Here is a 10,743-nt window from a genome sequence, read left to right as displayed (position 1 = left end):
CTGGGTGGCTCAGTGGGTAAAAGCCTCTGCCTTCGGCTCGGGTCATGGTCCCAGGGTCCTGGGATCGAGCCCCACGTGGGGCTCTCTGCTTGGCGGGGAGCCTGCTTCCTCCTCTCTCTCTCTGCCTGCCTCTCTGCCTACTTGTGATCTCTGTCTGTCAAATAAATAAATAAAATCTTAAAAAAAAATACTATGGTGGTTAAAAAAAAAAGGAGGGCACGTGATGTAATGAGCACTGGGTGTTATATAAGACTGATGAATCACTGACCTCTGCCCCTGAAACCAATAATACCTTATATGTTAATTAATTGGATTTAATTTTTTTTTAAAGTACATTAAGGGGTGCCTTGGTGGCTTAGTTAAGTGCCTGACTCTTGGTTTCGGCTCAGGCTGTGATCTCCAAGTGATGAGATCATGTCCCAGATCAGGCTCCATGCTCAGCTCAGAGCCTGCCAGAGATTCTCTTTCCCTCTGCCCCTCCCCCCGCAAAATAAAGAAATAAAATGAAATCTTTTAAAAGCACGTTCAAAGGACAAATCCTATGTGATTCCACGTATACGAGGCCCCTAGAGTCAGATTCAATGAGGCGGAAAGTCAGATGGTGGCTGCCGGAGGATGGGGAGGAAGAATGGGGAGTTACGGTGTTTCAAGGGGACAAGGTTTCAGTCTGGGAAGATGAAAAGTTCTGGAGAGGGACGGTGGTGAGGCTTGCACCAAATTGTGAATGTGCTTCATGCCATCGAATTGTGCACTTAAAAATGGCTAAGGTGGGGGGGGCGCGTCTGGGTGGCTCAGTGGGTTGAGCCTCTGCCTTTGGCTCAGGTCATCGTCTCAGGGTCCTGGGAGCCAACCCTGCATCAGGCTCTCTGCTCAGCAGGAAGTCTGCTTCCCCCCTCTCCCTCTGCCTGCCTCTCGGCCTACTTGTAATCTCTCTCTCTGTCAAATAAATTCTAAAAAAAAAATTTAAATGGCTAAGGGACAAATGTCATTTTATGTCCATTTACCACAATTTTTTTTAAAAACTAAAGTGAAAAAAAGCAATTTTCACATGCTTTATCTGCCAGCTTGGACCTCGCCGGGTCCTGAAAGTGAGCAGAACCGGCAGGTGCAGCCAGCCCCGCCTCCCGGAGGCCCGGATGTCCCCGTGGGGACCAGAGTATCCCTCCTGGCAGCGCCCACTGCAGAGCCAGGCTCTCGCCACCCCATGCGGGGGCTCAGTCCCTCTTCATTGCTTCTGTCCACCCCACACCTAAACAGGGGTTCCCGGATGGACAGTGTGTGCGCATTCCGGGGAGATGGAAAAGGGATCTCACGGAAGCCATTACTGCGTGCAGGGTGTCCACGCTATGCTCATGACAGTGACCTTTGGATAAAATCTATGAGGGTGTGAGTGAGGGTGTGTGTGTGTGTGTGTGTGTGTGTGTGTGTGTGTGTGTGTGTGTGAAAGAGAAAGAGAGAGATGACTCCCATGAGGTGCTGAACATGGTGCTTTAAACACTGTTTTTAGAATTGTATCATGATTCCTGAACTTGAACATCGGCTTCCTGCTAAACTACACCTGTTTCCTCCCCTGTCGCCACCCCTGCCCCCAGCCTGCTCAGAACAGCAGCGCCAGCCCGAGCTCCCGAATGCTGGCGGCTCCCGCTCCCCTGGCGTCCTCCGTCCTCCATGGCCTCTCCAGTCCCAGGGGAGATGCTCCGCAGAACCAGTCGCCCTCTGAGAAGGAAGGCAGGAGCAGGTGCTCCCCACCCAGGGTCCCAGGGGCAAGACCAGGCTTGCAGCTGTGGGGCAAGACGGTTGAGCTATGGATGCCAACCACAGCAGGGCAGTTGGCCAATGGCCCACTGGGAGAGAGCCCCCCGGAGTAACAGCCATGGGCCTTGGAGAGAAGTTTCAGGCAGAGGACCAGGCCACTTGGGCTACGGAACACTGGGATACCCACTGCCAGCAAGAAAGACTGGGGTACCAACTGTCTCTCCTCCAGGGAGCTCAATTCTGCAGGTCCTTTGACCCTGAGGGCAAATGAGGCCAGGGACAGGTCAGGTGGGCTCTGAGGCCCCCTGGGGGCAGAGACCTGGCCCCAAGTCATGCTGGCCCCTGCTGCTGCTGGGCTTGGCTGTGGGTGCCCAGGGCCGGCTGCCCCCCACGACAGTAGCCCCACCGAACAGCACCCCAGAGCCCAGAGCCCCAGCAGGAAGCAGCTCTCGGAGCCTGTGGGACAGGTAAGGGACTGAGTGAGTCATGGGGGTGAGGGAGGAGAGCGTCTTTGCAGCCAGAACTGGGCCTGGGACACTGAGCGGCTATGAGGGGGACAAGAAAGACAAGGAAAAAAAATCAGTGAGAAGAGAGGCAGCCTGGACAGACCCTGGCTTTATTTAAAGTGTTGACATTTCGTCCAGGGTATATTTGTTTGCATTATTTTTTTTTACTATTGCATTAAAATATTATTTATCTTATTTATTGCACTTTCTGGCACTCCAAAATTTTGCACCCAAGGCTAGCGGCTCGCTCACCTCACCTTGGTCTTCTGGGTAGGGAAGAAACAGGAGGCAGGGGCAGGATATCCATGTGGGTGGTGGGTGCTGTGGCTGGGCCAGGGTGCCCAGGCCACCTCCTTTATGCTGATGAGTCACCTCCTTGCCCTTCTCCTGCTGGGCAGGGGCCACCCCCTGGAGCACTATGGTGCAGGCTCCAGTCGATGCTTCCTACCTCAGAGTGGGCCTTCCCTGCTGTCCCCAGGTCACTGGACCCTCCACCAAGCATCTTCAGCCAGCGCCACCTCCTGCAACCCACCCCCTAAGAACTCGAGCCACCCAGGGTGCAAGCTCCTCCATGGGAAAGGCCCCCGCCAGGGTCTTTTGGGGGGTCACGGTCAGCCCCCACTTGCTGATTGAACCCAGCCCCCACCTCTCATGTATGGGTGGGAAGTCCCTGGACAAAGTGCCAAGCGTCTGGGTCCGTTCACGATAATGGGTGACAAAACAGCACCTTCATTGTGGGCACTAATCCCTTCAGGGGCAGAATGTCCCTGAACAGCCCCACAAGGCACAGCCCACTGTCATCCCCATTTTACAGATGAGGATAGAGGTCCAGAGAGCTGAGGGGATCTGCTCAGTGTCATACAGCTGGTGCAGACTCCAACATTCAAATCCAATGGCCTGCAGCTTTCCCACCCCGATCTCCTAACTTGGGGGGGCTGACATGATGGGATGTTTGTCTCCCGGCAAAGGAAGTAGCCAAGGCTGAGAGGAGAGTGAGGTGCTCAGGCCACGTCAGAGATTGGGGGAGGGGGGGGGGAGACTGGTGGCAGACCGCAGGGGGTTTCACGCACTGGTGCTTTTCCCTGAGATCCTTGAGGGACTTACGTAGGGGACTCTCAGAGTCAGATTTGTGTCTTGGGAAAATGGCTCCGGATTTTTTTTTTTTTAAAGACTTTATTTATTTATTTGACAGAGATCACAAGTAGGCAGAAAGGCAGGCAGAGAGAGAGAGAGAGACAGAGAGAGAGGAGGAAGCAGGCTCCCCGCTGAGCAGAGAGCCCCGTGCAGGGCTTGATCCCAGGACCCTGGGATCATGACCTGAGCCGAAGGCAGAGGCTTTAACCCACTGAGCCACCCAGGCGCCCCGGCTCCAGATTTTTTGACGGCAGATTAGAGCTGCAGAGAGAGGGCTGTCCACACAATGACCAAGCTCACCTGTGAAACTGGCAAGTGAATTTAAAGTGATGGTGCCAGAAGGTTGACGGAGGAGGACTGGGCATTCTCATGGGTGGTCAGTGGGAGACGAAATTCTTGGAACAATGACACCGTGTGTCAAAATTCATAAAAACCTGCATTCCTTTTAACCAAGTAATTCCACTCCTAGAAATTTATCTTGAGGAAATAATGAGAATTTGAGCTAAATATTGTATGTGTGTTCAGAGGAAAAAGTAGAAACACCCTCAAAGTTCAATGATAAGAGAAGGTAAAATTAACTATGGCATATCATGGAAGAAGAATAATAAACGATATATAGAGATACAGATATATAGAGACATAGAGATATGTATTTGGTGGCTATAATAACATATTAAAGATTTCTATTTTTATTTTACTTTAATTTATACAGAGTAAAATTCCCTCTTTTTTGTATAGTAGCTGTAAATTTTAATAAAATCATAGAGTCATGTAACTAGCACCACAATCAAGATAGAGAACATTTCCAACACCCCCCAAAATTTCCTTGTTTCCCTTTGGTAATCAGTCCCTTTCTGGGCCCCAACCATGGCAACCACTGATCTCTCTGTGACCCTATAGTTTTGTCTTTTCCAAACTATCATTTACATGGAATAGTACAGTATATAACCTTTTCATAAATTAAACTTTTTATTTTGAAATCATTGTAGATTTACATGTAGTTGTAAGGAACAACACAGGGGCCCCAGGTCCCCTTCACCTGGTTTCCCCTAAAGCCACCCAGGTGTCCCAGTTCTCTCCGTGTTTTGTATTTGTCAGTCTGGTAAACATTTCTCAAAGCTGTTAAACTTTGAAGAACCAGCTTTTGGTTGTAATGGTTCTCTTTATTGTTTTTTACTCTCTAATTCATTTATTTCTACTCTAATCATTATTATTTCCTTCCTTCTGCTAGCTTTGGAATTAACTTGCTCTTCTTTTTCCATTTCCTTAAGGTAGACTTAAGTTATTGGTTTGAAATCTTTCTTCTTTTTTTTTTTTTTTTTTTTTTTAGATTTTTAAATTTGGGGCACCTGGGTGGCTCAGTGGGTTAAGCCTCTGCCTTTGGGTCCGGTCATGATCCCAGGGTCCTGGGATCAAGCCCCACATCGGGCTCTCTGCTCAGCAGGGAGCTTGCTTCCTCCTCTTTCTCTCTGCCTGCCTCTCTGCCTACTTGTGATCTCTGTCTGTCAAATAAATAAATAAAATCTTTTAAAAGAAGATTTTATTTTTAAATAAAATTTAAATTTAAAAAAAAGATTTTTTTTTTAATCATGACCGGAGCCAAAGGCAGAGGCTTAACCCACTGAGCCACCTGGTGCCCCTCTTTCTTCTTTTTAATAGAGACATTTTGATAGCTATAAATTTTCCTTAGAGTGCCACTATCACTGAATCCCATAGGTTTTAATGTGTTAGGTTTTCTTTTCATTCATCTCAAAGTATTTTTTAATTTTACTTGTAGTTTCTTCTTTGACCCATTGATAACTTAAGACTGTGTTGTTTATTATTTTAACTACTCTAAATACCTCACGTAAGTGGAATCATGTGGTATTTGTGCACCAGCATTACACAAGAGTTCCAATTTCTCAACATCCTTACCAACACTAGTTTCCTAGTTTTTTTTTTTAAATATTTTATTTATTTATTTGACAGACATTGATGACAATTAGGCAGAGAGGCAGGCAGGGGGCAGGGGGAAACGCAGGCTCCCCACTGAGCAGAGAGCCAGTTGTGGGGCTCAACCCTAGGACCCTGGGATCATGACCTGAGCCGAAGACAGAGGCTTTAACCCACTGAGCCACCCAGACACCCCCTAGTTTTTTTTTAATAGTAGCCATCCCAATGAGCATGAGGTGGTGTCTCATTGTAGTCTTAATTTGCATTTACCTAATGACTAATAATACTGAGTATCTTTCATGTGCTTATTGACCATTTGTATATCTTCTTTGGAGAAATTCCTGTTCAAGTCCTTTGCTCATTTTAGAATTGGGTTGCTTGTTTTTTACTTGAGTTTTAAGAGTTCCCCATATATTCTAGATATTAACCTTTTATTACATATATGATTTGCAAATATCTTCTTTCATTCTGTGGGTTGCTTGTTTACCCTGTGGATACCATCATTTAATATACAAAATTTTGAATTTTTCATAAAGTCCAACTTGTCTAGTTTTTCTTTTGTTGCCTTTGCCTTCAGTGTCTTATCCAAGAAATCACTGCCAATCCAATGTTGTAAAACTTTTGGCCTATGTTTTATTCTAAGAGTGTCATTGTTTTAGCTCTTATATTTATGTCTTGCATTCATTTTGAGTTCATTTTTGTCTATGATGTTAGGTAAGAGTCCAGCTTCATTCTTCTGCATGTGAATATCTATGTTTCCCAGTACCATTTGTTGAAAAGACTGTCCTTCCCCCATTGAATGGTCTTAGCACCCTTGTCAAAAATCATTTGATTTTATGCATGAGAGTTTATTTCTGGGCTCTCTGTTCTATTTATTCCATTGGTTTGTATTTATGTCAATACCACACTTTCTTTTTTTTTTTTTTTTAAGATTTTATTTATTTATTTGACGGAGAGAGAGATCACAAGCAGGCAGAGAAGCAGGCAGAGAGAGAGGGGGAAGCAGGTTCCCTGCCGAGCAGAGAGCCCGACGCAGGGCTCGATCCCAGGACCCTGGGATCATGACCTGAGCCGAAGGCAGAGGCTTAACCCACTGAGCCACCCAGGCGCCCCAATACCACCTTTCTTGATTATTGTAGATTTATAGTAAGTCTCAAAGTCTTATACTGTCATTTCTCCGACTTTGCTCTTTCCTTTCAAAATTGTGTTAGCTATTCTGAGTACTTTGCCCTCTATAGAAACTCTAGAATCAGTTTGCCAATATCAACAAACTAATTTGCTGGGAATTTGATTAGGATTGCATTGAAGCTACAGATCTGGCCTGAGGGTGAGTAGTGAGAGCACTCATAGTCACATGTGACAAGATGAAGACAGAAAAAGAGCTGGGTTGGGGGAACGGTGGTCAGTCTCATTTGGGTATGGTAAATTTGGGATTCCTGTTGACCATCCAGCTGGAGATGGTCAGTAGCAATTTAGGAAGAGTCAAGGAGAGGGTTTGGAGCTGAAATAGACTTGAGCCTCACCAAATGGAGTGGGAATCCACAATGTAGGAAGATGGCAAAGAAGGAGGACTCAGGGTGCTGGTCAGGGAGTCAGCTGCCATGCATGGGCAGGAGTGAAAGGGAGGTTAGGGGAGGAGAATGGGAGGTCTCAGGTACCAACAGGAAGAGAGTCACTGAAAAGAGAGGCTGACTCTATGTTGCATCCTGTAAAGACATAATGTACAGCAGGAATTGGGAAAATACCAGGAAGAGGGCCTTGTTGGCCTTGACCTGAGAATTTTCAGGGAGAGATGAAGATGAAAGCCAGGGAGGCCCTCCATGTTTCAGGATATGAAACAGTGCCTGGAGCTACTGTTGGATGGATAGATGGGTAAGTGGATGGTTGGTTGGAAGGATGATAGATGGATGAATACATAGATAGGTGGACAGAAAAACAGTGGTCTGAGAGATCAGAGAAAAAACTTCATCAAAGAAGTGGGACTGCATTGTGCCTTGATGTGTAGAGAAAAAGTGGGGGAGTCTTCACATGGGAGAACTATGAGTCAGGAATGTCCCAGTCCCAGACCAACCAGTAGGCCCAGAGAGGAAGCCACCTGGCTGGACCATGGGAAATTTTAGGAGAGGAACCCTTGGAAGCTCTATGTGAGGCTCAGCGATTTACTGAACACCTACTCCATGCAGTGCCACCATCAGCACTGAGGATTAGGAGATGACCAGGACAGCCTTGGAAAGGGGAGAAATATACAAGACAAGGGTGGTATCTACCTCAATCAGGGGGTTGGGTATGGGGAGTGGGGTCATCCAGGTGTGTCACAGCCTGTGGGGTGTGGGGTCATCCAGGTGTGTCACAGCCTCTAGGAGGCTGACTGCCCAGCCCCACTGCTACAGCCTTATGCCCATCACAGGTTCCTATTCTGGCCTGGGCCCCATGGGGCAGGCCCCAGGTGCTGGCCCGGTGGGTTTTGGCCTGAAACTCAGTCACCCTGGTATGTTTTCAGTGACGGAACCCAGCTCATCGTCCTAGGTAAGTGGCTCTCACCACATTTCTCAACCTGTACCACCCCTCTATTGTCTTGAGAAAGTTAGTTTTCTTTGGGGGCTGCTTCCTGTCCACTCTCCAAACTTAAGGACAGAGCCCCTAGCAGGTCTGTGGGATCTGGGGGAAGTGGATTGGCCTGAGGGAACCAGCAGGAAGGACCCAATGGTACAAACATTTACCATTAGAATCTGACAGTTGAATGTGTTCGGATTCCAGGGGCCTAGGCTGGGGGGTTGGTATCCAAAAATGAAGGCTCCTTCCCTTCTTCCAGGGTAGACAGCTGTGTGGGGTCCAAGGCTGGTTCTGACTAGAGGTCCTGGGGAAGCCTTACATAAAGTCCCTTCGGGTCTTGGCCGAGGGCTTAATAACATCCAGGCTAGGAGGGCCACACAGGAGACTGGGGACATGGCTGGGGCTTGTGAATCCAGCCTCTGGGGGCACAGAGGGGCAGTCTGAGGGGAAGCCCATGGGAGGGGGACAGAACAGTCTGGTTTGCTCTAGGCTGAAGTGCTGAGGACCTCTGCTAGGCCACAAGGACACAGGCACAGAGACATGAGTGATGCAGACCAGGGTGACCAGAAATACAGCCCTCCTAGGACATTGGTCAGAAAGGAGCAGGTCCCATGGGGCAGAGCCTTACCAGTCCCTGGAGCCCCATAACCCCCAGGTGTCTCACCTGTCCAAGGGCTGGCCTCCTGCTGAAAGGCAGGGACAGAGCTGTTCCTGAGAGTGACAGGGTCTCCATGCCCCACTGGGCACAGGACTCGGGACCTCCCCACACACCGTCAGAGCTGTCCTGGCAGGCTGGATAGGGGACTCCAGTTCACAGGGCAAGTACCTGGATCTGGAAGAATGAAGTGATATGGGGGCCAGATGCTGGCCTGAGGAAGAAACTGAGGCCACAGAAGCACTTCTCACGCATCTGGGAGAGGTGACATGGCAGAGCTGCTGGGAGCCTCAGGGGCTGCCTGCTGTCCAGGGCTGGAGTCGAAAGGAGGGTCTCCTGGTAAACAAGCATGGACACCATGGGAACAGTCACAGAGGCTGTAGGTAAGGGAAGGGGTGTCCAACACGTTGACTCTGCCTGCATCTTTCACTCTCCCTTCTGCCCACATAGGTCAGCCCAAGTCTACACCCTCAGTCACACTATTCCGGACATTCTCTGAGATCACGGACAACAAGGCCACCCTGGTGTGCCTCATCAGTGACTTCTACCCCAGCAGCGTGATGGTGGCCTGGAAGGCAGACGGCAGCCCCGTCACCCAGGGCGTGGAGACCACCAAGCCCTCCAAACAGAGCAACAATAAGTACGTGGCCAGCAGCTACCTGAGCCTGTCGCCTGACATGTGGAAATCTCACAGCAGCTTCAGCTGCCTGGTCACGCACGAGGGCAAAACCGTGGAGAAGAAGGTGGTCCCCTCACAGTGCTCTTAGGTCCCCGACACCCTCCCCCACCCAGTGGGGCCTGGAGCCACAGGACCTCCAGGACGATCTTCCCTCCCACCAGGGTCATCCCAGCCCTTCTCCCTGTATCCAGTCAACACTCAATAAAATGCTCTTTATTCAGTCAGAAATCGTGCTCTCAGCTCATTGCGTTTCAAACACTTTGTGTCCTCAAATGTGAACACGATTCTTTTCACCCTGTGGGAAAGGAGTCAACAGAGGCATCATCACGTTTCTGGGAGGGGAAGTTTCACTCTCACTCAGAATTGCCAGAGAATATTCCAGAACAGGAGATACCGACAGCAGAACCGAGATAGGCCATCCTCCACCAGGTCTCCATGCTTACTTTTCTTGCATGGACCACATCGGTCACCACCAGTACCAAAGCCCACTGCTTCTGGTTCCCTGTGGACTCCTGAATAACGTCTGAGCTCCTCCCCAGGACCTAGGGCCTCGCCATCAGGGACTAGCTCCTTTCTGAGATGTCCACTCTCCTTTCTTTATGCCCCCCTCATTGCCATGTTTTGGCTGGTTTTCTACCCCATATAGATATTCCCTATTGTCAGCCTAGAGCATTCACCCTTCCTTAGGGTTACCCCCTGCTCCTGCCTCCCCAGGAACACTGTCCTGTGCCCCTCTCACAGTCTGAGTCTCTGTCACACTCAGTACAGGACCCTCAGTCCCTGGACCCTAGTCACTCAATCCCACACTGCCACTGAGGACTCCTCCTCCTTCCACATGTGTCATCGGGTCCCAGCGTGTCTTCAGGGTCCCTGGGAAGCGGGGACCCTTTAGAGTCCAATCCACCACTGACCCCACCACAAGCACTAAACCAAAATGTCCGTGGGTAGTCACTGGGGCCATGAGTTCAACGTCAAGTTTACATTCTGGAGTGTGTGATGGACAACTGTGAACCATGAGTCAGCTCACCTCCTTAGGAGTTGGCAATGGGCCCTGAGAACCAGGAAGACTGCTGTGCTAGGAGCTAGCTCAGGACCTTGGGACCCAGCTCCGTGTCCCACAGACAGACTGGACACGTGCACACGCACGGTCAGGTCACATGCACATGCTAGTACACACGCATGTCTGCTAGTGCACACATGGCCAGGTTGGGCCCGTGTCTAGGATGTGTGGTGGCATCCAGAAGCCTCCATGGGCCTCTGCTCAGCCAAGGGCATAGGCCCCATCATGTCTGTGTTGGAAACAGGTCTGTCGGCTCTGCCGGGTGGCATTCCCCAAGCAAGCTGAGCCACACACAGAGCTCCTTCCGGGAAGCTACCTGGGATGGGATATGTCACTCAGACACTCCCCTATTTCCCTGCCCCTCCATGGCTCGGGACAGGGGGAAGCTCACTACCCCCCACAAGGACCTGAAGATGCGGGTGGAGAGGGAGCCCCTTCTCAAGCTCCCATGGGCCAGACCAGCCCCCAC

General features: G+C 49.7%; 1 protein-coding gene across 1 annotated transcript; it reads left to right on the top strand.

Annotated features, from left to right (window-relative positions):
- The first annotated feature begins 2,007 nt into the window (after positions 1-2,007).
- On the top strand, positions 2,008-9,373 carry LOC111142747 (immunoglobulin lambda-like polypeptide 5). The gene is made up of 3 exons (XM_022496042.1): positions 2,008-2,222; positions 7,735-7,853; positions 8,986-9,373. The coding sequence occupies exons 1-3, from the start codon at positions 2,023-2,025 to the stop codon at positions 9,300-9,302; spliced, it is 636 nt and encodes a 211-aa protein (XP_022351750.1). The 5' UTR covers positions 2,008-2,022; the 3' UTR covers positions 9,303-9,373.
- Positions 9,374-10,743: the final 1,370 nt, after the last annotated feature.

The sequence above is a fragment of the Enhydra lutris genome, unplaced genomic scaffold (assembly GCF_002288905.1).
Source record: "Enhydra lutris kenyoni isolate GAN:26980312 unplaced genomic scaffold, ASM228890v2 scaffoldscaffold8, whole genome shotgun sequence".
Lineage (NCBI taxonomy): Eukaryota > Metazoa > Chordata > Mammalia > Carnivora > Mustelidae > Enhydra > Enhydra lutris.
This window is presented reverse-complemented; position numbering and strand designations above follow the sequence as displayed.

What these genes read in the sequence shown, in the direction of transcription:
- LOC111142747 (XM_022496042.1), top strand. Translation starts at nt 2,023, where the DNA reads ATGAGGCCAGGGACAGGTCAGGTGGGCTCTGAGGCCCCCTGGGGGCAG. An exon ending in TCTCGGAGCCTGTGGGACAG is followed by an intron (nt 2,223 to 7,734) that starts GTAAGGGACTGA and finishes TGCCCATCACAG; the next exon opens with GTTCCTATTCTGGCCTGGGC. An exon ending in AACCCAGCTCATCGTCCTAG is followed by an intron (nt 7,854 to 8,985) that starts GTAAGTGGCTCT and finishes CTGCCCACATAG; the next exon opens with GTCAGCCCAAGTCTACACCC.